The sequence below is a fragment of the Centropristis striata genome, chromosome 10 (genome assembly GCF_030273125.1).
Source record: "Centropristis striata isolate RG_2023a ecotype Rhode Island chromosome 10, C.striata_1.0, whole genome shotgun sequence".
Taxonomy (NCBI): domain Eukaryota; kingdom Metazoa; phylum Chordata; class Actinopteri; order Perciformes; family Serranidae; genus Centropristis; species Centropristis striata.
In genome coordinates, this window is record NC_081526.1 from 28,694,940 (window position 1) to 28,720,999 (window position 26,060).

The 26,060-nt window shown below is 39.0% G+C and overlaps 1 protein-coding gene across 3 annotated transcripts in view; it reads right to left on the minus strand.

The window, feature by feature from the left end:
* Positions 1–26,060, minus strand: part of ptpn4a (protein tyrosine phosphatase non-receptor type 4a) — an 89,606-nt gene that overhangs the window by 1,839 nt on the left and 61,707 nt on the right. The window contains exons 11-26 of one of the 3 annotated variants that reach the window (XM_059342454.1): positions 23,252–23,315; positions 22,687–22,707; positions 21,620–21,792; positions 18,647–18,715; positions 18,351–18,497; positions 16,658–16,822; positions 9,942–10,101; positions 8,976–9,059; positions 8,772–8,828; positions 7,034–7,190; positions 6,172–6,338; positions 5,651–5,741; positions 5,419–5,480; positions 3,663–3,809; positions 2,011–2,139; positions 485–633 (exon numbers count right to left, since the gene is read on the minus strand). In XM_059342454.1, coding sequence (XP_059198437.1) covers positions 485–633; positions 2,011–2,139; positions 3,663–3,809; positions 5,419–5,480; positions 5,651–5,741; positions 6,172–6,338; positions 7,034–7,190; positions 8,772–8,828; positions 8,976–9,059; positions 9,942–10,101; positions 16,658–16,822; positions 18,351–18,497; positions 18,647–18,715; positions 21,620–21,792; positions 22,687–22,707; positions 23,252–23,315 — 1,842 coding nt within the window. The remainder of the gene's footprint in view (positions 1–484; positions 634–2,010; positions 2,140–3,662; positions 3,810–5,418; positions 5,481–5,650; positions 5,742–6,171; positions 6,339–7,033; positions 7,191–8,771; positions 8,829–8,975; positions 9,060–9,941; positions 10,102–16,657; positions 16,823–18,350; positions 18,498–18,646; positions 18,716–21,619; positions 21,793–22,686; positions 22,708–23,251; positions 23,316–26,060) is intronic. The other 2 variants (XM_059342456.1, XM_059342455.1) reach the window with 2 other exon arrangements.

Here is a 26,060-nt window from a genome sequence, read left to right on the forward strand (position 1 = left end):
CCAGTTTGACCCCACTCTGTTGCAACGTTATTTCACAGACAAAGCCCTATCGAAGCTATTCCGAGCAGTGAAGCTTAAAGTTGAGGAAAGTTTGATCAAATGCTGCAGTTGTTGTCGTCCATACATGTTTGATATCAGTTCAGTTTGACTGAATTGTTTGTTGGTCAGTCTGTGGGTTTGACTCTCATTGTGGAGAAATAAAAAGACTGAAGTGAGATGAATTATTTGCCAAAACAATTCTTGACTGCATTTAATTTTGTGGACACAAAATGAAATTAAACAGTTAAATCACAATATATTGTATCGCAATACTCACCATATCACAAAATGCTTAAAATAGCAATAATATCGTAATTTTGACTCAAGTATCAGGATAATATCATATCGTGGGGCCTCTGCTGATTCACTCCTCTAATCAACATCAATCCAAACAGTTGAGAATGGATTGATTGGTTCAAATAATCCACAGAAAGAGCAGCTGTACCTGCAGTGTACCACCATGGGCTGGTCCTGTCCGGCCCGTTTGGTCCGTACCAGAGCCACAAAGTCCAGGAAATCAGTGGAGTCGTCAGGAACGCCGTGGTCTGGCCACGCCAGGTACTGGATCTGGGTAAGCTCTCTCTGCTGCTCACTCTGAACACACACAGAAGAAGACAAATGTTATGTTTCCATGCACTGATGTTCAGAAGGCCTCTTTACTATTTTGGAAAGAATCTGATGGCATTCACTCTCACTGCGGTCGAGACCTAAGCTTACTCAGTAATGAATAATTCCCAGATATCACTCATCGTCAGAACCTAAAACAGCTTATTGTATTTCATGTGGGCGACCTCCTAGCATGTTCCATTGAGCTCTGTGTCCTAGGGGAAGACTGCACAGCACCCTGTTTGTGTAATTATGGCCTTTAAACTTGTTATGAAACGGGCAGCGTGAATAACAAACAGCGGTTTTATTTCTTCCACTCTGCTGGACCGCTCTGTGATCCATGTTGTTCTTTTACATTTTATCAAACACCAGATGCTGAAGACGATATTTGCTGCAGCTCCATGACAAAAATGTACATTTTATGCTGCTGCAACCAAACTATAAATATCACAATTTCTCTTTTCTTCATGTGAAAGGGAAAGAAAAAAAAGACAAACAGGAAGCTGTTACAAGGCAATGTGTACCGAGTGAACAGAAAACAAGAGTCAGCGAGATTTAAACCCAACGGGGTCGCAATGATGACAACTTTTACACATACAGAAGCTACAGCAGATTACTACTGGCCGCTTTTTCATGTGCAACTCAGAGCCCCCGTGTTCCTCTTTAATATTGCCTGGCTGAATCGCCATGGTAACACATCTATCTCCATAGCAACAATCACAGGCAGAGGAGAATGCTAATTGCCTGCTCCTACAGCAGTATATTTCAAAGGTCATGATGCACGGGCGACACACGGGGAAGTAATCAGGACGACACAGACCGCAGGAAATGACGAGGAAACAGCAGGAACGCTTCATCCTCCATCAAAGTTAATTAATATAATATTATACATAATATTGCACCATTTTTGCAAAACCACGCTCAGTTTAGTATGTGCAACATAGAAGTTGTTGAAGGGAGCATCAAATGGCTTCAGCATCAAAATAAGACAAACTTGCATCCTTCAAACTATCATCGTCCCACTCTCTGTTCTTCTCTTCCTCGCGCTCTTATTCCAGCAATGTGACTGACTGGGGTGGTTGGGTTGTCATGGTAACCAGATCCCAATACGTGGCCCGCATGCAGCAGCGGGAGCCAGAAAAAGAACAGCCCACACTGGTCACTATGGCAACACACCTCCTCGGGTCCTCAGCGGCTCATCCTGCCTGAGACACTGGTCTCTCTCTTTGATTGGACCGAGCGTCTCTGTGTGAAGCCTTCGCCCTCCTCTCTGCCCTGATCTCGTTCACTCTCTTGTTCCTCTGATTTACTCCTAATTTGGACCCTTTTTTCCCCCCGTGTGTTTGTGTGTGTGTGTGTTTTTACCTGTGTGTGCACGAGAGTCATTTCCCGGACCAGGAAGGCGGAGTTGCCCTCTTCGTTGTGGCACGTTACTGTAAAGTCTCCGTAGGTGGCACTGCTGTCTGGATTGGGCCAGTACTGGTGACACTTCACCTATAAACACAGACAAAGTATTCTGTTTACAACTGATCGGTTCATTTTCACAACAGGTCACAAGTGGTAGTCTCAGGTCAGGCTCTGCTGCACAATGTTCTATTCTTTGCATTTGAGGCACAGAATAAGGAAAAGCAAAGTATTTTCCAACAGCAGTCCTGCTGTTTTTTTAATGAACCAAAGTGCAATGCAGAAGCCCATGAGAGGAATGACGAGAAGACAGCACTAATAACCCTTTTCCACCAAGGCAGTTCCAGGGCTGGTTCACAGCTGGTGCCTAATCTTGAACCAGTTCTTCACATTTCGACTGCTAAAGAACCGGCTCTCAGCCAGGAAAACTGGTTCTAGAGCGGCACCAACTCTTTGCTGGTGTTGAACCACGAACCACTTACGCCAGGGGCTGGATTATCTCACCAACAAGATCAACCACTGATACAAGTGTATCAATAATTCTATTTGATTTGTTTAACTGCAATGTGGTTGATACAGGTTGGTTGTCTAGCATTATCTTACAACGAAGTCTAACATTAACATTTTATGTTCAGTGTTCATAAGAACGTAATCAACGTCCACAGTCATCAAGATGAGCAGCACAAATGTGTCGTACATATCGTGTTTGGATGTCAATGTAGGCTCGCAAAACCAGGAGCAACATTTGTAAAGAGATGATGCAGTCCACCATTGTTGTTATTATACTTGCTGAGAGAGTGGAGACGTGTACAGACGTATAATAGTGTAATGTAATGCAATGATGTGGCTCTCAAGCCTGTGGAAAAGCTGAGACGGTTTGCAAGTTGAACCAACTGCGAACCAGCACCTGCCCAGCAAAAGAACGAGGTTTGCGTTGGTCAAAAAGAGGTTTGTGAGTGAGTGAGAGGAGTTGGGGCTATGTGAGCACTACAGGAGTGTGTGTCAACTCAGTTTCGGAGAGGAGAGAGAGCAGAACGTAGCGCTTATAATACATTCAGACCATCTGAAATCATTAAAAACTTCAAGAATAGGTAAGGATTCTTAGAAATTCCTGTCACAGGCTTTTCCTTTGGCAACTCTAAAAAACCCTCACAACTTTCTAATGTCAAGAGAAATTAGCAAACTATGCATGTCTGAGAATTCACACCTATTTTGATGATTAAGGGATCTTAGTTCTATTGTTTTCACAGTAACAAAATGTTTACTCACTTTGATTATTTAATGGATAATGCTCAAAAGGAAACAAGTTGCAGAAAACTTCTTTTTGCAGTATCTCACCTAGACATGCATTTCATGATCCGCTGCCATTATCTTGGCAATAAACAGACTTATCAGTATCAGAGATTGGGATTTCTACAAAAGGTAAACCTTGGTTTTATCAGGCTAGATAACTTCAAAGCCCTGCAGCACTCTCTTTATGTTTGAGTGTCAGGTTTTATTGTGTAGTTGCATCCAGAATCGCCACATGTACTGTAACAGAACCCCCCCCCCCCCTTTTTTTATATGTTAGTCCATATGTGGTTTCCTTGTCTTTGAAGAATTCTTCCACCTACCCGTCCTCTCTCGACCTGTGTAGTCAGCATGACCACCATAGACGAGCCTTGCTCCCATGTCATTTGCCAGAAATCGGGGCAGGTGTTGGGCAGGGGGCCCTGGCATGCTATGTAGCGGTTTATAAGACTTGAAGCTGGAATTTCCATCTACAGAGAGAGACACAAAGATATTATCTTGCAATGATCTCACTTTACAGCGTCTTTTTCTGAATTATTTTCTATTAAAAGGAAGTGCTTTGTGTGTTTTCAGCAGTGGAGAGAGCTAAATGTTCTCAGGTTACAACTAAAAAGGTACAACCACTTCAACTTTGGCCAAAAAATAAATCAAGCCCCTTTCAGACGTGCTCTTCAATACTTTAAAGTGCTGGCAAGTTAACAGCGGCTGGTCTCCTGTTTGAATAAAGCCTCTGAATCACTTACAAGGTCAGACCCAGAAACGTTATCGTGACACTAAAATTTTAATTGAATGCCATCCCATAACACCTACATTACAGCAGCACAAGGTTAACCAGGCATAGAGATGTCTTAATTGTGTGTCTTGTTCCAATGTCTGAAGAGCACTGTCATAAATTTCATCTTGACACAAAAAAAAGCAGGTCGCCTCGGGTCAGTCTAATAAAAGTGTTTTCATAAACACATGTTTACCACACAATGGGGTGCAAAAGAGTAAAAAACACCTCAGAGAAAATTTCAACTTTCATCAATACCAACTGCTGGCATGTGAATATCCGGCACTTCATCTCATCATTTAAATTATTCGTGGGCTCTGTCCAGGCAGAAGTGATTTATACCTGAATTCTTTCTAATGGCCTGCAGGTGGCGACTACACTGGTTGTAAAAAGAAGTCAGATTATACACTTACCGGCCACTTTATTTGTACAGCTTTGCAACTAATGTCTAATCAGCCAATCACATGGCAGCAACTCAATGCATTTAGGCATGTAGACATGATGAAGACGAGCTGCTGAAGTTCAAAGCATCAGAATGTGGAAGAACGGATATTTAAGTGACTTTGAAAGTGGTGTGGTTGTTGGTATGGCAGAACGCAGAATGGCTGAACGCACAACATGTCCAACCTTGAAGCAGATGGACTACAGCAGCAGAAGACCACACCGCCACTTTATTAGGTACAACTTCCTAGCCAATAAAGTGGCTGGTGAGTGTATATAAGTCTATGAACATTTTCCTGATGTGAAGACATGTGGCGACATTGACAAGTTGCTCCAACAGCAAACTGTAATTGAGAATAGAGGCATAGCAATGCATATACACAGCATTGTATATATTTAAATATCAGTGAATTTGTTTTTTTTACAGTTTTCAGTTCATGAAAGTTATTTGCAACATTTTGGTTGCCAAAAAATGTATTTTTCAGTTTTTGGTTGTCTTAAAAGCACTAACTTTTGCACCTTCATTAATTAAGCCATATCATATCATTCCTTTACAACTCACTGCTGCCTTCCAAAAGGGTAATACTGACACAGATGTCTGAAAGGGGCTTAAATTGATAACATCCATAAGCTGCTGTGATAGATTAACTGGCTGACTCAAAAACATGAAAAACATTAACTCACAGTGTTATTTGCCTGTAAAAGTATAGTCATGTGGTTAATTCATTCACCAGAGCAGCAACTGTAGTGTTTCAACATGTGTTCAGATGGTTAGCAAAACAGACCACCCACCACGACTCGAACGAGCAAAAGGCAGAGATATTGATGGAGAGATGAAAGAGAAAAACGAGGAGGAACAAACTCACATTGATGTAATTTGCATTGATGTAGTCATCTGTGCTTTTCAGAATGACCCGTGTGGCATCATCTGCAGAGGGGGGAGAAACAGACAGGAAGAGGCAGAAACATTACAGACAGGAAAAGACAAACTATTGGCAAAGGAAGAAATAACAAAAACTAATGAATGGTGCAGAGGGATAATACATTTGATACATATCTAAAGAAACAAGCCAACAGAAATAGACAAAAGTCACGTACAAGGAGAGATGTCTCTGTAGCGATTTTTGGAAACATTCTGAGGTAATTTGGCACACAGCATGGTCATCCCCGGCCTCTTCCTGTACAGTTGCTGTAGGAAAAGGAACACACATTTATATTAAAGTTGTAGTATTAGGAAGGAGATCAGTAAAAGTAAAAAAAATATTTATAAATGTGCCCTGTTTGTGTGTCTGAATATGCACAAACCTCAATAAGAAATTCTAGAGAGAAATACTTTACTAACACAAACAACTTTTGGGTTAATTTATGTGTGTTTGTACCTAACATTCTTCTTCAGTAAAAACACAACACACAGGGCTTAAACAGGAAGCTCTGAAGTGATTATGATAAAAGAAAGGAAGTTATAGGAATGTGAAGGAGGACAGAAATGTTTGACAAATGCTCGACAAAATAAAACCCACCAATCGATCAAAAGAATTTCACAAGTGTCTGTGTATTTCTGTGTGAGCATTATCTGTGTGAGTCTCTGTTAAAGTGTTTATTTCTGTCTTGCTCCTTACATCAAACTGTGCCAGTATGGCTCCACTGATCAGGCCTTCCTTCAGTGTGACCATGGAGTCCCTCAAAGCATGCTGGTCTAGCTGGGCGGGGTCCTGAGGGGACTTCTCAGGGATATACTGAAAATCTGGCTCCGAGTCCACCTTCTCCTCCACCACGTCATAGATGGCTGAATGGGACAGAGAAGAAATATGTCACAGTTTATACACACACAGCTGTTAGTGTAGGTGGAGGCCCGGGGGAGTTGATTTACCATTAAGAACATAAGGGAGATCCAAGATAAAGTAGATCTGCACATGTCTATATGCCTGAATTGTAGAAAAACAGCAAAATTGAACCATGTGAATTGACAAGCGTTCAATACATTGATGCAATCTTATATCTACTCTGATGTAAGAGGGGATAGAATCCATAAATCCCTCTGTGACCCACTTATAATACCAAGAATTTCCATGTTTCATCATCTTTAAAAGCGTCCCGCCTTCTTCACTGGTGCTGATTAAACAAAATGATTTGCTTCTACACTGTGAAAACATGCAGCTGAGATGTACAGAAAGAAAAATCAATCAAACAACTTCATACATCTCTATAAAAAATTACAGGAGTAATATTAAGCAGTACAGAAAAGACCAGAAGAAGAATTGAGACTGGTGACCAGATGTGTAGCTGTTAATCTTCAGGAGTGGGCTGCACCAGCTGTCCATGTGTTACACTTTGCCTAGTTTTCACTGAAGTGTTTAGAAAGTGGAGTCTCATGCATTACAGTATTTAAATGGGTTGCACCGCACAAAGTAGTTCTTATGTCATTCAGTTGGTAAAAAGGTAAAAGTGGCACAGAAGATCCGGCAATGGGAACAAACCCACCATTCGGTCTGACCAATAGGATGAGCTCTCCAGAATGGCTCTCACAGCTGGCTTTGATGAACATGACCACCTGGTCATGGGTGTGGTCAGAGATGTCCCGTCCATTAATTAACACCACCTGGTCCCCCTCGTTAAGGCGGGGCACACACAGGTCGGCCTGGAGGCAAAGCAGGGGAGGAAGGCAAAGGACAAAAGGAGACACAATAAGAATAGTGAGATACCATCATTAGTAGATTGGTAATGTGTTTATTTTGATAAAAAATGCTTCTTTAAAATGTCTTCAGACACGAGAATGCTAAAATAGAGACTAATTGTGAAGCTGCATTTGTTGTGTTACATGCTGAAACTCAGCACAGGTGAAAGAAAACACAGTAGCCGTGGAACCAATAAGCCCTTTACATACTCCACAAGAACAGAGAAATTTGTTCTTGTTTTTTAAGTGGCAGGAACAAGAAAAAAGTTCTTTCTGGCCAGGACATTTCATACTTCACGAGAAACTCCACTACAGAACTACTGGGAAGTTCTCACAGGGCCCTCCCTCTGCAGCACACGTCTCATTCAAATTCAAATTTCTGACCAATCAAACAATAGTTCTTGGACACCACACAAGAACAAAGTTCTGCCCAGATGATGTGTCAAGAACAGAGAAATTGGTTTTCTCTCCCAGAAACAAAATGACATAATTCTTTTGTTTTGCAGCCCTGGCAGAGAGAACAAATATCTCTGTTCTTGCCGAGTATGTATTAGCCTTTAAAGTCCAGGAAAATTTTAAATTTACATTTAGTCATTTAGCAGATGCTTTTATCCAAAGCAACTTACAGGGAAAAAGGGGAACAATCAAGGTATAGAGCCATTAGTGCAGCATAAGTACTAGTGACAATTCTTTAAGGAGTAGTATTGTTGTGTGTTGCTAGGAGAGAAGGTACTCTCTGAAAATTTTAAAGCAAGATTTTTGAAATGTTGCATTAAAGTTTCCATCAACTGGTTTACAGCAAATAAACAAAGCTGCATAAAGGTACTTGGTGCTTAGGGCTGGGCGATATGGACCAAAAGTCCTATCCTGATATATTTAGGCTGAATATCGATATATCAAATATGACATGTCAAAAGTAGTTTTATTGAAACTGTTTATTTACGTGAACATAAATACTGTATAACAACAAGAGTACTTTTTAAAAAAAAAGTCAAAGCTCCATAAAGGGCACATTTAGATAAAAAATATCTTAAATAAAAGCCACAGCTTGCCTGGAGCAAGGATCACAGTGCAAATTTGAACTTTATCAATATATATGATATGGTCTAATTCCATATCACATTTAAAAATATATTGATATATCTTTTATATCGATATATCGCCCAGCCCTATTGGTGCTAATGTGTTGCTGTAGGCTAATCAGTCAGTAAACAGTAGAAGAAGAAAAGATTGTGTGACTGAGATAAATTTAAAAAGAGGTTGCTAGTCTGACAACTCTGGCCAACCACCAGAGTAAATGGAGAGAACTCTCAGGATTGGATTAAATATGGTAACTTCTAATTGTTCTTTCGTGTCAGAGCAGAAACAGCTGATCAGTCACTGAGTTAAATGTTTGTAATGCACATTTTTAAAAGTTTTATCAAATTTTGGTGATTCCATCGAGCTTTTCTCATGCAAATCTTCAAAATGCACAAAGGAATTTGTTGTTGGAAATACAACTAATATTAGTCATCCACTGATTATATGTGATGGCTGTTGACTTACTGATGTTCCTGGAGCCACTCGAGACACAATGATAGGCATCTTCTGGTCAGCTCCACCCTGGAGACAAAAACAAATACACACATGGTGGCAAGATCAGTTAACATCGCAAAGCCTGTCATGCATTGTATTTATTTAGACGAGGAACATTGACTTGGCATAAACAAAAGGGAAGGGCCATGAACAGTCTTTTTTGATGTGTCCCACCTTGACGTTGAAGCCAAAACGTCCGTGTTCGTCAGGTCTCATCTTGATCAGGACGAGATTATCGTGAGGGACGACTCCATTAAGCTGCAAGAGCAAAGTCGACATAGACTCATCAAATTTACAGTGTTTCATGCCATCCTAATCTGGGGCACAGCAACAAATACATTTTATCCTGTTCTATAGTTGCATAATGCGTACATTTGCACTTGAGTAGAATGCCATGATCTTTAATAAAAGATCACCATTTTAAGAGTTAAAGATTGATGTTTGGCCACAAGGGGGCAGATAATAACATTTGTAAAAGGAGAATGTGATCAGTTGATAACCCTTTGTGACCCATATTCAATTGAAAGCTGTACAACGACAATATATATATGAAGTCCAAATCGAACTGATATTTTTTAAAATTTTTGTAAATATACACTTAAACTACACTACATTTTGAATTTAACTGCATTAATATATGCTTATCTGCATATATTTAAATATATTTATTCATTGATGTTCATACTACTACATGCAACAACCTATTTAACCTATATAACATGCTAGAAAATATATATTTTCTATATTTGCTATATATATTATGCGCAATATTTGTAAAATGCAAAGTACTTTCAGGAGAACAAACACAAAAAATATATATTAATAATAAAAAAAAATAGCAGAAATGTATGTATATAATGTGTATAGAATGTATGTATATGTCTTATTTTTTTATTTTCTTATTCTGTCTTCTATATCTATGCGTCTATATCTTGAGCTGCTGTGACGACTAAATTTCCCCACTGCGGGATGAAATCATATCTTATCTTATTATATTTTACACAGTGTTTTGGGGTTGTATGAACAACATAGTTTTTTCATATTTAAGAGAAGAGAAGTGTAACATTTTATGTCACTGGGCATCATGCTAACTTTTAAAAACAATATGCAAGTTTTACTGTCTTGTGTCACCATACTGACCGTGGTCTTATCAGCGTTTAGAGGAACATCATACATCTCGTTCAGGTGGTTGTCCAGGAGACTCTGCTGAGAGTGGGCCTGGATGATCTGGCTCAAGGTCTTCCTGCTCAGCTGCTTGGGCGGCAGAGCTGGAGGTTGGCCGTCTAGGCCCTCCGGAGACCTGGGGCGAGATAAGGAGAGAAGGAGGGGGTGAGGAGGAAAATCCAGAAACAGAGCAGGAGACAGAAGACGAAAGCAGAGGGACGGAGAAAAGTGCTTACTCCAGATGAATGTGAAAGCTTAGTTTTTTCCCCAACCAATCTGATCGGGCGAAGAGATGCTCTACATGATAACAATTGTATCCAGTAAAGAACGAACTTCACTTGACAACAATTGTAAAATTAAATATTATTCTCTCAACTTTCGGTTAACAGCCTGGCAGTGGTGGAAAGTGACTAAGTACATTTACTTAAATACTGTATTTTAGTACAATTTTGAGGAAATTGTACTTTACTTGAGTATTTCCATTTTATGTAACTGTTTACTTTTACTTCACTACATTTAGGGGCAAATATTGTACTTTTTTCTCCACTACATTGAGCTGAGAGCTTTAGTTACTTTTCAGGTCGAGATTTAACCTAAAATATATGATCAATATAAAGTGAGATTTTTTTTTCAATTAAATCAAAACAGTATATTAAGTAGTTAAATGAGACCTATCTTCAGAAAATTCAAACACTGCTTACATATAAGCATTAATACAAATAATATAATAATAATATTTAGAATAGATGTAACATCTGAGTGGGTCCATTCTGCATAACAAGTACTTTTTATACTTTAAGTACATTTTGATGCTGATACTTTTGCACTTTTACTTCAGTAAGTTTTGAATGCAGGACTTTTACTTATAGTGGAGTAATTTCACAGTGTGGTATTAGTACTTTTACTGAAGTAAGAGATCTGAGTACTGTTTCCACCACTGCAGCCTGGCATTTTAAAGATGGTGGGAAACCAAAGGCATAGAGGTACAGAAAAAGTAGTAAGTAATGGTGTAGCTGAAGACCGTCTTGTTTGTTAAAGAGGTGGGCGCTTTGGAGGAAAAAAAGAAAAAAAGACAAATGGAGAAAAACAGATAAAGGGGAGTGAGAGAGAAAGAGATTGCAAGAGACAGAGAGGCTTAATAGCACTGTGTTAGTCACAATGCATTAACCTCAATAAAAGGGCTGCAAGAGGAAGGAAAACACCCCCCTCCATCATCCAGACAATAAAAGGCAGGCAGTGTGTACGACGCAACAACAGTCAGTCAGGTAAGGCTTTCAGCAACATCATAGCTCACTCTCTGGGGGGTAACAGCGACTCATTTCACTCTACGTCTGTATCTGTAAGTGTGTGTGTGTGCGTGAGACTGTGTGCAGGCACTCCGTAGGGGCGAGAGCACCAGTCAAAGAGCATTGCCTTTGTTTTGGCTGCTGCCACTGGTGCCACTTTGTGTCTTAAACACACACACGGAAACTAACATTTATTATGGGTCAAAACCAGGTCAGGCTCTCAGAAGGAGGCCAGTGCACAGCAGGCCTGCGCCGAGACCGAACATCCTCCTACATTACTGTGCTTCCACAACACGACACAGACGAGTGAAATGGATATGAAAGTGTCTTCATTCCATACCACAACGTAGCCAACGCCCTGGGATATGGAGATTTAGCTCTGGTCTTCGCTGAACAACTACAAGCCCTGCTTTTTAGTTTTCCTTCTGTTGAATGCATGATTGTAACCGACCTCTGGTAATAAAACAAGTGAAGCCATGCAGAAGTGCTTTAAGCCTGCGCTCTTTCTGATAGCCAGCAGGGGGCAACTTCACCGGTTGCAAAAAGAAGTGAGATTACATGGAAAATTATGAGAAAATGACCCTACTTCTCACTTGATTTATTACCTCAGTAAACATTTTCATACTGAGTTTTTGATCTCAATGGGTAGTTTTAAGTCTTCGTCAATACAGAATGACGTTCATTGTGCAAATTATAGTCTAATTTAGCGTAAAATAGATGATAAAGCAGCAGAAGCTACCTGTCAATCATTATAGAGGCTTAGCAGTGCATATCCATGGCACTGTGTACATGTAAATAGCCATAAACTCTAACATTTTTCTCGAACTAATGTCTTGTTTAGCATTTGGTGTACTAAAAGAAACTCAGCGTTCCTATTTTTCCTAGTAAATACATTTTGATTTTAGCCTGTCTCTAGCTCACTAAAATGAGCATCCCAATTTCATAGTAAACGTGAATTACGGAAACATCTTGCCAACCAACTGGTTAGTAGCGGTGTGAATCACCAGAGGCCCCACGATGCGATTTTATCCCAATACTTAAGTCACAATACGATATTATTGCCATATTAGGCATTTTGCGATATGGTGAGTATTGTGATACATAATATTGCGATTTAACTGCATTTTGTGTCTATAAAATTTAATTCAATCAAGAATAGTTTTTTCAAAGAGGAGAAAATTCTCAGTTCTGAATTTGGAGGCAGCCATGTTTGTAAAGAGGAGACTTGTGGGAACCCAGAGAGTCTTTTTTCATTAAGATAGCATGATGTTAGAGGTCACACGACTGCTTTAAAAATTACAATGAAATATTAAAAAAATAGCCTAACTTTGCAGCATTATTTCAACAACTTCCGACACGATATCCTGACATACTGGTGCCTATAGATTCCTTAGATCTTCTAGTTTCATATGATGAAACCATATGATGACCAGTGTATTCCTAAAAGTTAACAAAAATGGCGGGCTGTCGGAATACTTGGCGGCAATTAATCAATATAATATTGCCCCACATAATATCACGATACTATGCTGTATTGATTCTTGTGCTAGCTGATAACTTAGTGTCTATTTAAAAAAAAAAAAAAAAAAAAAGAGAGCAACAGCCAAAATGCCAGACTCAGGGCTTTAAAATGGTAGCCCAGAAACCAATGGGTGATGTCACATTGGCCCCTTCATTTATAGTCAATAGTTGTAATAAAATCTTAAGTGTCTCCTCTTCTTTATAGAACATTTTGAAGACAGAGGTGTCCAGTGTTCAAAACCACCAAAAAATCCATTTAAAAACACATTCAGTGCACACCAAAGTGTTTTTTCAACAAAGTAATTTCCCAAAAGCCAGCCCTTGCAAGTTTGATTATAGCACGCAAAGTAATTTATCATAAAATACCATACAGTTGCATGCAATGTTGTGTTACAGTATATTATATAATTGTATCTTTTTCCCTTGACACTGTCAAAGAAATACAGACAGTGCGTTTTGAAAACCATCACTGTAATGCGCCGTGGTTAGCTAAATAGATAATTTTCAGTCTACACAACTAAAAACAGAACATTATAGAGAGTGTCTGAGGGTTATGGCTTTGTTGTATTGCTTATGTGTGGAACTGTCACAGCGTATAACTGTGGCCTGCGGGACAGAAAGCAGATTCTAATTTAGTTTTTTATTGGAGGAAACTCTTGGGAGGAACATTGGGGAAAATTTGGATTATGGGCATGAGCAAAGTGACAGACAGACAGAAAATATTGGAATAGGTTTGAGTCATGTCAGCTAAAATAGCAACTGTATAGTCATTGTATATGGATCTTTAAGATAAGGGATGCCTGATTCTCACCACAGAAAACAAGCATATCTATTTGACAAAGAGGTGGTTGGTACATATTAGATTTAGAACTGATAGTGCCACAAAACCAAAGTGTAATCTGGGTTTGGACCAAATCTTTTAAGAAGACATCACAATGGGGTTGGTGGAGGAGTTGACTCAGTGCCACCAAATCTCAGTAAGATGTGCAAAAACATGGATTTGTTTCTTCTGATAATAATAAAAATAGATATATAGAAATATTTGCAGCCCAATAGTAATATCTAAGTAGGGGAAGTCCTGCCAAACTTCAGATCTGAGTCTCTAAAGGATTTCTTTTCTTATCTTTGGGTTTTTCATGGCCCAAATAACAGATAAACTAATCTTCTCAATAGAGAGGAAACATGATTTAGGCAAAAAAAAAAAAAATCAGGGGGTTTCGGGAAGTATGAATGCTGAAACTGCTGACAAAAGTTCCCTCTTCCTGTCATAAAGCACATGTTGAAATTAATTCTATTCACAGAAGGTTAGCAAGTCAAGGCAGTTGAACAGCAGCATGCACTCTGGCTGTGGGATTTTGGAACAAAAATATCTAATTGCGATTATTCTGACTAATATTGCAATTGTGATATGAGTCACAATTAGGGTTTGCAAGCACTGCACAAGCAATTCAAAGTACCACAACCAAACATTTCCACACTATCAAAGCCTTTATCTGCATTCTACCCTATCCAGCCTACCTACATTATTTTAATATGAACTGAACAGCAATTCCAAAAAATAAAATTTACAGAACCCATTCATACAAAGAGAAATCAATGTATATTGACAATTTGTTGTATGTTTTTTTCATGATTATTTAATGAATAATTACATATGTGATGGTGCAGATGAAAACACCAGATTATGCTGAAAATAAGAATCTAAGAAGGAGCATATTTAAATTCACAAACATATTCCTACCCTTGAAAACAGGTTAAAATTAAGCACCTGCTTCATCAAAACCTGCATCATTTAAGTTCATTATTTAACCCTCCTGTTATGTTCATTTCTCAGAAACAGCATAATGTGCGTGGGTCAATTTAACCCAGGACTTGTTTAATTATCCAAAAAAAAACATTTTTTATATTTCATTAAAAAAATCATGACTAACTATAATATTTATAATATATATAGATATGCATATTTAGTGCAATGGTGTTCTTTATCTCTCACAGATCAGGTTTAATGAGGATAATTCACTTGTTTTTCAGTATAAAAATGCATGTTAAAACATTTTTTTAATGTACATTGGAAAGACCTACATATAAAATATAATGGTTTTACATGACATGGATTTTTTTTTTTTACATTTTTGAATTTTGTCTTTTATGAAAAAATACTAACAATTTTTTTTTTTTGATTTTTAAACTTTGAAATGGGTCAATTTGACCCGCAACATAACAGGAGGGTTAAAACAAATATTAAGAATAATTTAAGCAGAAAATGTGATGTTTTTAATAAGTGAATCTGATATTGAAAATGGCAGCGACTTCCATGATGGACAACTCACAATAGGCCAATAAAATAATATGCATGGATAACTGATAATGTGTGTGTCTAAGGAAGAGAAGGCAGGTGATTATGTCATATTTTGGCTCTTTTACAGAGTAATGAGCTAACATCTTGGCATGTGTGTGTGTGTGTGTGTGTGTGTGTGTGTGTGTGTGTGTGTGTGTGTGTGTGTGTGTGTGTGTAGCCTTGTAGGCAGCGGAACTACCACTGTAATGTTACTTAACCACTCTGAATTCCAACTGAGAAATGTTCCATCTCGGCGCATATGTGCATCTTGCATCCACGGCTCATTTTCAGCGCAGCAGGATAATCGAAGATAATGATATGATATTCTTATTATGAACTCATGTTTTTTAATACTAAGGACTAATACAAATAAGAGTTTTTTAAGAGACGCTCACTTTGCTTTTACTCGTAGGCTTTCAAGCTTTGAAACCAAAATGTGGAACTTTATTAGTTCAAGGAATTTGCCAGATATTTTATAGTGTGTGAGCACAATCAGGACACACACACACACACACAACTCAGTCGTACACACAGTCATACACACACAACACAGTTGTACACACACACACATCACAGTCGTGCACGCACACACACACACACACACACACACACACACACACACACACACACACACACACACACACACAACACAGTCGTACACACACACACACACACACACACACACAACACAGTCGTGCACGCACACACACACACACACACACACACACACACACACACAACACAGTCGTACACACACACACAACACAGTCGTACACACACACACAACACAGTCGTACACACACACACACAACACAGTCGTACACACACACACACAACACAGTCGTACACACACACACACACACACACAACACAGTCGTACACACACACACACACACAACACAGTCGTACACACACACACACACACACAACACAGTCGTACACACACACACACAACACAGTCGTACACACACACACACAACACAGTCGTACACACACACACACACAACACAGTCGTACACACACACACACACACACACACACACACACACACACACACACAGACACACACGTTCCTGGTTCAGCCCTGTTGTATAACCTCTCCGCCCTGCTACCCGCTATAAACACATTTTACAGGCTGTTTTTCAAAGGGTTCATCTTTCAATGGGGCCAGTTAAGTGACACTGGGAGAGGGTGTGAACTGTTGGGAGAAGCCACAGGCACAGACAGACATTTAAAAACCAGTCAACTCAGCAGTACAGTCAGACAGAGTGGCACTAACACTGATGAGTAAAATGAAACTTCAAAATTAAAGGGCGGCTGTTTTTTGGAGGGGGGTGTTTTATTTATGAGTCAGTTAATTTACAGTGAAATCTATTTCCCCGCCGCCGAGTCAAAGGTTGGTGTGTTTTTTCCCCCCAAAGACAAACAGCTTTAAAGAAAGTGGGCGGGATGTGTGTGTGTGCATCAAAGACAGGAACACAGAGGAGGAAAGGAAAGAAAAGAGAATGATAGCGACAGCGACAGCTTTCCCCCCGACTGAGACTTACGGTGTGGAGTCCAAGCTGATGCTGTTGGCCTGCGTGGACGACGCTGACTTGTGATTGGAGGAGGAGAAGACCGGCAGGCTGGGTGAAGCGTGGATCACATGATCGACCAGGTGGCCAACGGAGGATGGACGTAGCCGCGTGCCCTCTTGTACAAACAGTGAGTTCCTGACGAACACACGTGTACAAAGACATTGTGTTAATGTAAGGGCGGAGAAGATATTTATATATTATGGTTAAACAGAGTTCTAGAGAGGCTAAATATTGTCTTGGCATTAATACCAATACAAGACACAAGCAACACTATTAAAAAAGATCGAGGGTGTGCTGTACCATGAATAGGCCCGTGTCACATCAGTTCAAACACATGAGACAAATTAGTCAGTTCAGGGTTGTTGCTGACCATTTATCGAGAAGAATTTTCATGAAAACATTTTCCTTATTCACATTCCCAAGCTCTCTCAACCACTGGTGGAATGTGGGATTTGACTCAAGACATTCATTGTTGTAAAATGAGGTGATGATGGCCTGAGAAGTGTTATTATTGACAGTGTTAACAGATACCCCAAATATGGAAAGAAAAGGCCCTGGTGTTATTATTTTACTATAAGCCTTTGATGCAAAGTCAATGATAAGAGAGCAGAAGGAGTGGAGCTTGGGGCATAACCTTAGTTGAAGTTTACCTGTATCACACAAGGGGGAGACATCAGGATATACAGTCATGGAAAAAAAATATCAGACCACCCTATTATAGAATAACCAAAATCATATTCAAGAAAACCTTACATTAAACTCTTATGAGCTATTTTTCATTAATATTATATTTGTCCAAACAAATGTACCTTTATTTGTACCAGGCATTAAAATGAACGAGAAACTGAAGAAAACAAGGGTGGTCTAATAATTTTTTCCATGACTCCATGACTGTATACTGAGTCTATGAGCAATCTTAAATTGTATAAGTCTATGTATAACATGCATAGAACTATTATATATCTTGATAAGAAATTCCTTCTTAAGGCTGGAAAAATGAATCTTTTGTAACTCGAGACCTGGGTGCCCACTAAATTAAGAGAGGAAGCAAATAATAAAAACTACAAATGATAAAACTACAGACTACAGTGACTTATATTTCTCTGTTTTTCTCAAACATTAATAAGAAAACCTTGAACTTCAGTTGCTTAAAAACTGTATCTGGCTTGCCTTTTAACCGAATTAATTAAATTAGTGAAATTAATTTCCTAAATTAAAATATTCCACACCATGTTAACTATGATTGTAATTAACCCTCCTGTTATGTTGGGGGTCAAACTGACCCATTTCAAGGTTTATAAATCTAAAAAAAAGAGATAAAAGTATCTTTTTGTGTTATGTAGGCCTTTCCAGTGTACATAAAAAAGTTTTAACATGCATTTTTTTAAATGAAAAACAAGTGAATTATCCTCAATGAACCAAGATCTGTGAGAGGTAAAGAACACCATTTCACTTAATTGAATTCACTTAATTGAAATGGTTAGTAATGGAGTTAATAATTAAATATAAACTGGTTTCTGACACTTTCGAATAATTAAACATGCCGAGGGTCAAATTGACTGATCAACATTATGCCTTTCCTGAAAAACGAACAAAACAGGAGGGTTAAATTCACAATCGGCGTGAAACCGACGTACATCCCGGAATGAACCGTGCTACTCACTGATTGGGCGTCCCGGGCGGCGAGCGAGTGGGCAGGCTCTGGGTCTCCAGTCTCTCATCTGATAGGCTGTTCCTGCTGACTGACTCCCAGTCAGTCCCGCCCCCCACCAACTTCCTGGCCAATGGCTTGCTGGGAGATCTGTTCAAACTAAAACGTTAATTTGCATCCAAAATGAAAACAACAATGATACATAAGTTCCAGTTGCGTTCATATAACTATAACATATCATACAACTTCATATATTGAGAGTCTTGGAAGAGCAAGACGGAAATGACCAAGAAAGACACGTGTATTACCTGGCAAACACTCGGTCCTTGATGGCTTTCTCCTTTCCATACTGCACAGACTGCACCTCTGTCCGCCCACTGGAGACAGAAACAAAAAAACAGTCAGTGGAAAATCTTTAACTGGAGTGAAACAGGCTGAAAAATCTTTAACTCTTGGGTTTATCAAAGTTTAATAAAACCAAAGCCAAGTTTACTTCAACTTTCCCTGTTTTCTTCATGAACAATTCAGGAATAAATCTGTCAAAATAACACAAGCATTAACAGATGAGCAGTCTGTCAGCCAGTAACAAGTGCGACACATTCAATATGGATATTTTTTTTTAAATTATGCACTGTTGATAAAAAGTTAACAGCACACATTTGCAATTGAAATGTGTATCATTATTTTTTTTAAGGAACAGTCCCCTTCCAAGCAACAGAAAGCATGTGACTGGAAGCTTTGCAAACGTGCATGCGATGTGCATTCTCCAGGACAGGATGGCTCTTCAGCTGGTGATTAAAACCAGCCAGAACACAATTTAGCATCTACTGAGCATCAGTGATGTCAATGAGGTGTCTGTGCAGAGTCGAAAGGACACTAAAGGGCCATCCACCCTTCTGCAGTGATATAGGAATACTAACTATCATACCAGAATATTACAGAGCTGCTTCTTTGTAGAGGTGTGAATCAGCAGAGGCCCCGCGATACGATTTCATCCCGATACATTAGTCATGATACGATATTATTGTGATTTTAAGCATTTTGTGATATGGTGAGTATTGCTATACAATATATTATGATTTAACTGTTTAACCCATTTAAGCCGGGAAAGCGGATACGTCGTTTTGTAGTATTTGTAGTTTTTTCCACCTATTTTCGGTCTCTTTGCCAATGAAATGCATCAGAATACATGTGGGAGTGTCGCAATGCAACACGTTGATTTAAAAAAAAAAAAAAAACCTTTATTGAAGGTTTGGACAAACACACTCAACTTCTTATAAAAACCACATGTATAAGCTCTCAAATATAGGTTTTCCAGGCATTTTAGGCCTAAATGGGTTAACTGCATTTTGTGTCCACAAAATTAAATTCAACAAGAATTGTTTTGTCAAGAAAGAGAAAATTATTTAGTCTGTTCATCTCACTTCAGTCTTTTTATTTCTCTACAGTGAGAGTCAAACCCACAGACTGACCAACAAAGTGTTCAGTCAGATTGAACTAAACTGATATCAAACATGTATGGACAACAACAACTGCAGCATTTTATCAAACTTTCCTCAACTTTAAGCTTCACTGCTCTGAATGTTTTTTAAAGAAACATAAAAATAGCCTAACTTTGCAGTGTTATTTCGACAACTTCCCAACACATGGTGCCTATAGGTTCCTTAGATCTTCTAGTTTCATACGGCACCAGCATCTCCAGTATGTTCCTAAAATATCGATACTTGGCGGCCATGAATCAATATTATATTGCCATCCAAAATATCGCGATACTATACTTTATCAATTTTTTCCCCCACCTCTGCTTCTGTTTGCTTGTTTTTCTTTTGTACCATAAAGGCACTACAACTGCATTTCATGGTGTAACCCTGTGTTGTACAATGACAATAAATGAACCTTGAAAGTCAGTCAATATCTGAAGAGCACACACACACACACACACAAACACACACACACCATCAAGCCAAACATCAGAGCAACGCTGGCTGGCATTGCATCACTGCTGCTCAATAATGCATCACAAGAGGTCCAACTCTCAGTTCATCTCTCACTCATTTCATAGAAAAGAGAAAATAGAAAGAGCTACAAATAAAATGGAAATATGCTGTCACAAGGCAACACTAAAGCATATTTACATATATTTAGATGTTTCAAACCAACCCAACTTTAAATGACCAAGAATGTGCAGTATGTATAGAAGTTTGTAAGAGCAGGGGGTGCAGCAGTGGTGTGGGACTGTGAAGTGACTTCCACAGGCTCTGCTTGCACACGGACACCATGAATAATTAAGTTGTGGTTGTCTGGGGGGGCGAGAGCATGAGAGCCTTCCAGTGTTTCAGCCTCTCAACCCAAAGTGAAACAACTGCATCAACTTCCAAACAAACATGTACTTCTGTTGATGTTTCCCTGGAGTGGGACTCTATAGCTGAGAGTCAAACAAAAGAACATACAGAGAAAGTGTGTGTGTGTCTGAATGTTACCCCCCCATGTTCCTCTGGGAGTGTACAGTATATACAGTCATGGAACAAATGATAGGACCATTATTTTCTTCAGTTTCTTGTTAATTTTAATGTCTGGTACAACTAAAGGTACATTTATAATGATAACAACTAAATATTCTTATATTTATATTTATATATATTATTATTACATTTATTATTTATATTGTATTCATATCCGGGCGCAGTAATGTGCTGCACACTGCTCCTTGCATGGTGTGTTCACTTGTGTGTAAAAAAGGATGGGTTAAATGCAGAGGTTGAATTTCCACATGTGGGATTAATAAAGTAATCTTCTTCTTCTTATTATTATTAACCAAAATCATCATCAGCTCTAAAATTAAAATCTTATGAGCTATTTTTGTTGTTAACATTATATTTGTCCAAACAAATGTACCTTTAGTTGTACCAGGCATTAAAATGAACAAGAAATTGAATAAAAGGGTGTGGGATTAATAAAGTAAACTTCTTCTTCTTCTTAATATTCTTGATAATAACTAAAATCAGAGGGGAGACATAGGGACAGAGGGGAAGACATGCAGGAAAGGGCTCAGAGTCGGATTCGAACCCGGGCCGCCGCTTACGAGGATAATGCCTCTATGGTACGCGCTCTACCAGGTGTGCCACCGGGAACGCCCCCCTATGAGCTATTTTTGTTGTTATCATTATACTGTCCAAAAACATGTACCTGTAGTTGTACCAGGCATTAAAATGAACAAGAAATTGAATAAAAGGGTGGTCTAATTGTTTTTCCATGCTGTATATGTGCATTCTCGTTCTCACCAGTATCTGAACTTTGAGCCCAGGGTGAAGTAATGAGCGAAGAAGTTCTTCTGTGGTGGGATGGGCCGATCCAGCCTGAAGAAGGTGTGGTGCTCCACACAGGCCTTCCACAGGTTTTTACAGGCCCGGTAGTTCACCATGTTGAAACCCAGCAGCGTTTCCCGAGTCTCAGTCTGTGTGTAGGGAGGGAAAGACAACACTTAGTGGGCCATTGATTACACTTTCAGCACGTGAGTTGACAGTAGATGACCAGTTTATCTGAGTCCAGCAGCAAAGCAAGAAAAGACACATAAATGCAGTAAAGAGATTTGTTTCAACTGTTTATGCATGACTTTTATCTAAAGGGTTAAACTGTTTATCCATGACTTTTAGCTAACCGTTTCAATTGATGATCCATTACAAATCATTTCAAGTCTTGTTTAGCTGACTCAATATGTGGAGTTTTTTTTCTCTAATTGTTAAATTATAAAAATATATAATCCAGTGAGATAACATTACTCTGCAAACTTTCCTCTAACCATGGTAACAGCAGAGATACCTGCTGGAACAGAAGCGTAATCAGAATGTTAGATGATATATTATAGTTCAATAAGGATTTAACCCTCTGAACCTCACCTGAAACATGTTTTCTTTATGAGGTCGCCAAAAATACACTGTTTATCGAAGAAAGAAACTGTAGAAACGGACATTGTTGGAAATTGTACTTTCCGACTGTCCTTAAACAGATCATGGTTTCTGAAGGTTTCCATTATATCAACTAACCAAAAACAAAACTTAAAATGTGTTGCTTAAAATAAACCATTTGTAATAGCTAGATCCTTTTAAGAACATTAAATGATGTGCTCCTCAGCAACACTAGAGACAAGCGATTTATTCTGTGGTATTGTCACAAATATTCACTGAAAATCTTTACACAGAGCAGAGAGGAGAGGACAGGACAGGAGGGGTTGTAAGCAGAGGCTGAAATTATGCAAAAAGTTCAGTATATATAGCATGTGGAAACTCCATTTTTTCCCCCATATTCATGACACTTGTGGGCACAAAAGACATTTTTGAGTTGCTCCCACCTCTTGCCATGGTTGTGCAGGCTATAATAAAACAAGGTCACAGTGAGTAAAGTGTAGAAAAAGAGCTTGGGGTTCAGAGGGTTAAAGTAACAGGCAAAAGCAGGTTGTGTGGTGATACAGATATATAAAAAGATATGTTCAAGGCCAGTGTTCTCTAGCTGCATTCAGGGAGGACGAGACACGGAATGGGAGAGAAAACAATTAAAATAAAGTTACTGTATCATTTAAACCTTAGCAACAACTACAAAAAAAAGTACGCTATTATGCTGACTATGCAGTTATTTGATGGAAATAATCATTAAGCATATACAATTGTTTGTAACACTGAGACAAGAAAGGGAGATCCACATATCAAACAAGAGATGCAGGACACAGTTTGGGATTATAGCAGAGTCAACCAGGACACAGACAGCAGGGGGTTAATCTGACACTGATTATACAAACACATCTACAGTACATACACACACACACTTATACAGACAGTATATACAGAAACACACGCACAGGGCACACGCCATCACACAGTTGCGGGAGGGTGTGTGTGTGTGTGTGTGTGTACACCTACCGCCTCTCTTCTTAGCTGGACGAAGAACTGTTTGCACTTAAAGGAGATTTTCACTATTTTCAACCTGGAAGCAGCAAAAAGACAAAGTTAGTGTCACTTTAGTTATTTAAGGGTGAGTCATTGTTCTTTGGATAATATCAGTAGTAGGCATACCCCAAACAGTGTCACAATCCTGAACAAAACTACCACAGGATGAAAATGTTTTTGTTATTCTGATCATTTATTATATTTATTATCTGAAAATCATGACACAAAACATGCGTTTCACACTTGTTTTACCGTAAAGTACATAAAAAATGAGCAGGGAAAAAAAGCTTTATTTTCACCAGCTTTCAGGTGTTTTAAACATTTATCAAGACATTGTGATTCTTCCAGTCTAACTTCTCAACATTCACTTATTCCTTTTTGTTTTCCTCCCTAATGCAGGTGAAATATTCACCTGCATTAGGGAGGAAGGAGGATTTTTCTCTCTCGCTATTTTCTATGGATGTAACTCGGCAGCTAGCTGAAATCTCAGTAGGCTCAGTAGTCGTGTTTCCATCAACAAAGCTTGATGCGCATTTTGAAGATTTGATGAGAAAAGCTTGATGGAAACACCAAGAGTTGATAAAAGTTTCGAAAATGCGCTAAATGGGAGAAAGAAACACTTTTTCCAAACATTTAAGTCACTTGACTGATCAACTGTTTCCGCTCTGACATAAAAAAGAACAAAATAAGCGGCACAATTGAATCCAGTTCCTAAAGACTCCATTTTCTCTCTCGTACGTGGCCAATGTTGTCCGATTAACAACCTCTTTTCATTGTTTTTCTCTCTAATAGGGTTGTCACGATACAAAAATTTTCAACTTGATACAGATACTCAAGAAAATATTCGATACTTGATACCATTTTCGATACCACAAGGATAAAAACAAAGACCCCGAAATTTAACAGAAATATTTTATTAACAAGAAAAATGCAACATGTAAAAATTAACAGAACCACAGGTTGAATATTTATAATAAAAACAGTTGTGCAAAAAGAAACTGCAACTATGATAACAAGCTTCAAATACTCTATACTTTTGAAAATGAGTATCGTATCCGGATCCAACATTTTAGTATCGATACTTTTTTGAGCATCGATACCTTTGACAATCCTACTCTCTAACGTAATCTCAACATCTTCTCCTGTGTACTGACAGTTTAGCCTACAGCGATACATTACACTGCCATCTTCTGACCAAAGTACGTTTATGCAGCTTTGTTTATTCGCTCTAACCCATCGATGGAAACCTTACCATTTCGCATTTCCTTTGATCTTCATTAATCATGCTTTAAAATTTGCTTCTACTTTAATGGAAACACTGCACGTGGTTGGCTGTTTCTCCAAGATGCAGAAATAGCCATAAATTAGCAAAAACACCAGATCTATTGCTGCAAGTAAACGGAGATCTGCGTGGCCATTCGGAGGCCTGGCCCTGGACCCATGCGTCTGGTAAGTTTTTCTAAACATTTGGATAAAACTCTGATGACTGACCCTCTTGCATATCAGCAGTTTTTTTTTGGAATAGAGGCTGTAGAAATAAAAAAGAATCAATATATATCTATAACTGAAAAGCACACTTTTGAATGAATCACCAGTTCTTCAAGCATGCCGACCCATGTGTCACATCGCAACTGCTCATTTAACCTCCGACCTGTTCCTGCTTCCATAGCTGAAGGGTAAGAGTCTAACCACACTGGAGTCTCCAAATGGCTCCTATCTTTTTTCATCAATCTGAGTATTATCTAGTCAGGCGTCTTAAGAGGCAGAAATGTTATAAAATAATAGACGAAACAAAAGACCACACACGCGCGGCCGCAGTGAAAGGTCTGCTGATGAGCAGCAGCAGAGTAACATAATCCCTTCCTAGAGCTCTGTTGCTGCTGTGACTCATCGCTCCCTGCTAAATATATTTTACATACTTACTCACACACTCTTGCATGGACAAACACACACACGCACACATGCTTAGGCAGAGCGTGAGTCATGCCCCATCTAAGTGTGGCTCATTTGTCAGGCTGCTGTGAACAGAAATAGGAAAGAGGCAAAAATCTAAATGTCTCTCAGTCCTGACCCTTTCTTTACTGTATCTTACATTTATAAAAAAAAGAGAGAGGAAAAATGAGGAGAACAGAGGAGAGACTTCAGGAGAAGAAGTGACAGATGTAGAAACAGCGAGGCTTTGTTTAAGAGAGGATGAAGAAAGTAAACATGAAGAGAAGAGAATCAGTGAGCAAAGGGCTGAGAGACACTGTTGACTGTTCTGTTTCTCACTCGTGGTAGTGGACAGCTGTTGGGGACACCACTGTTGCTCTCTAAATTTAGCTCAACTGACTGGATGTGCAGACAGGCACGCACACAAACTGTTTTTTCTCCACTCGGGAGGACTTTGCATTGATTGATTGATTTATTCCATGGAGACGTATTCTAACGTGAACCTAAAAACCAAGTCTTTGCCCTAAAAATGTCATGGTTTGGCTTTTTTTCTCCCCAAATGTGAGGCCAGTCCCCAGATTTATGACTTTGGTCAGTAATACAAAAACCCTACAATCTACAAACCCTACATGAGAACACACTTAAAACCATTTTATCAAAAACATCTTCCAGTTGTCAGACATTCACACACACACACACACACACACACACACACACACACACACACACACACGTAAACACGCCAGCTGCTATGTGCATTTGGTCAGGGTGTGTGTGTGCGTGTGTGTGTGTTAAGCCTACACACGAGTGAATTATCTTCCGGAGTTACAGGGATTTGAGTAGTTACTAT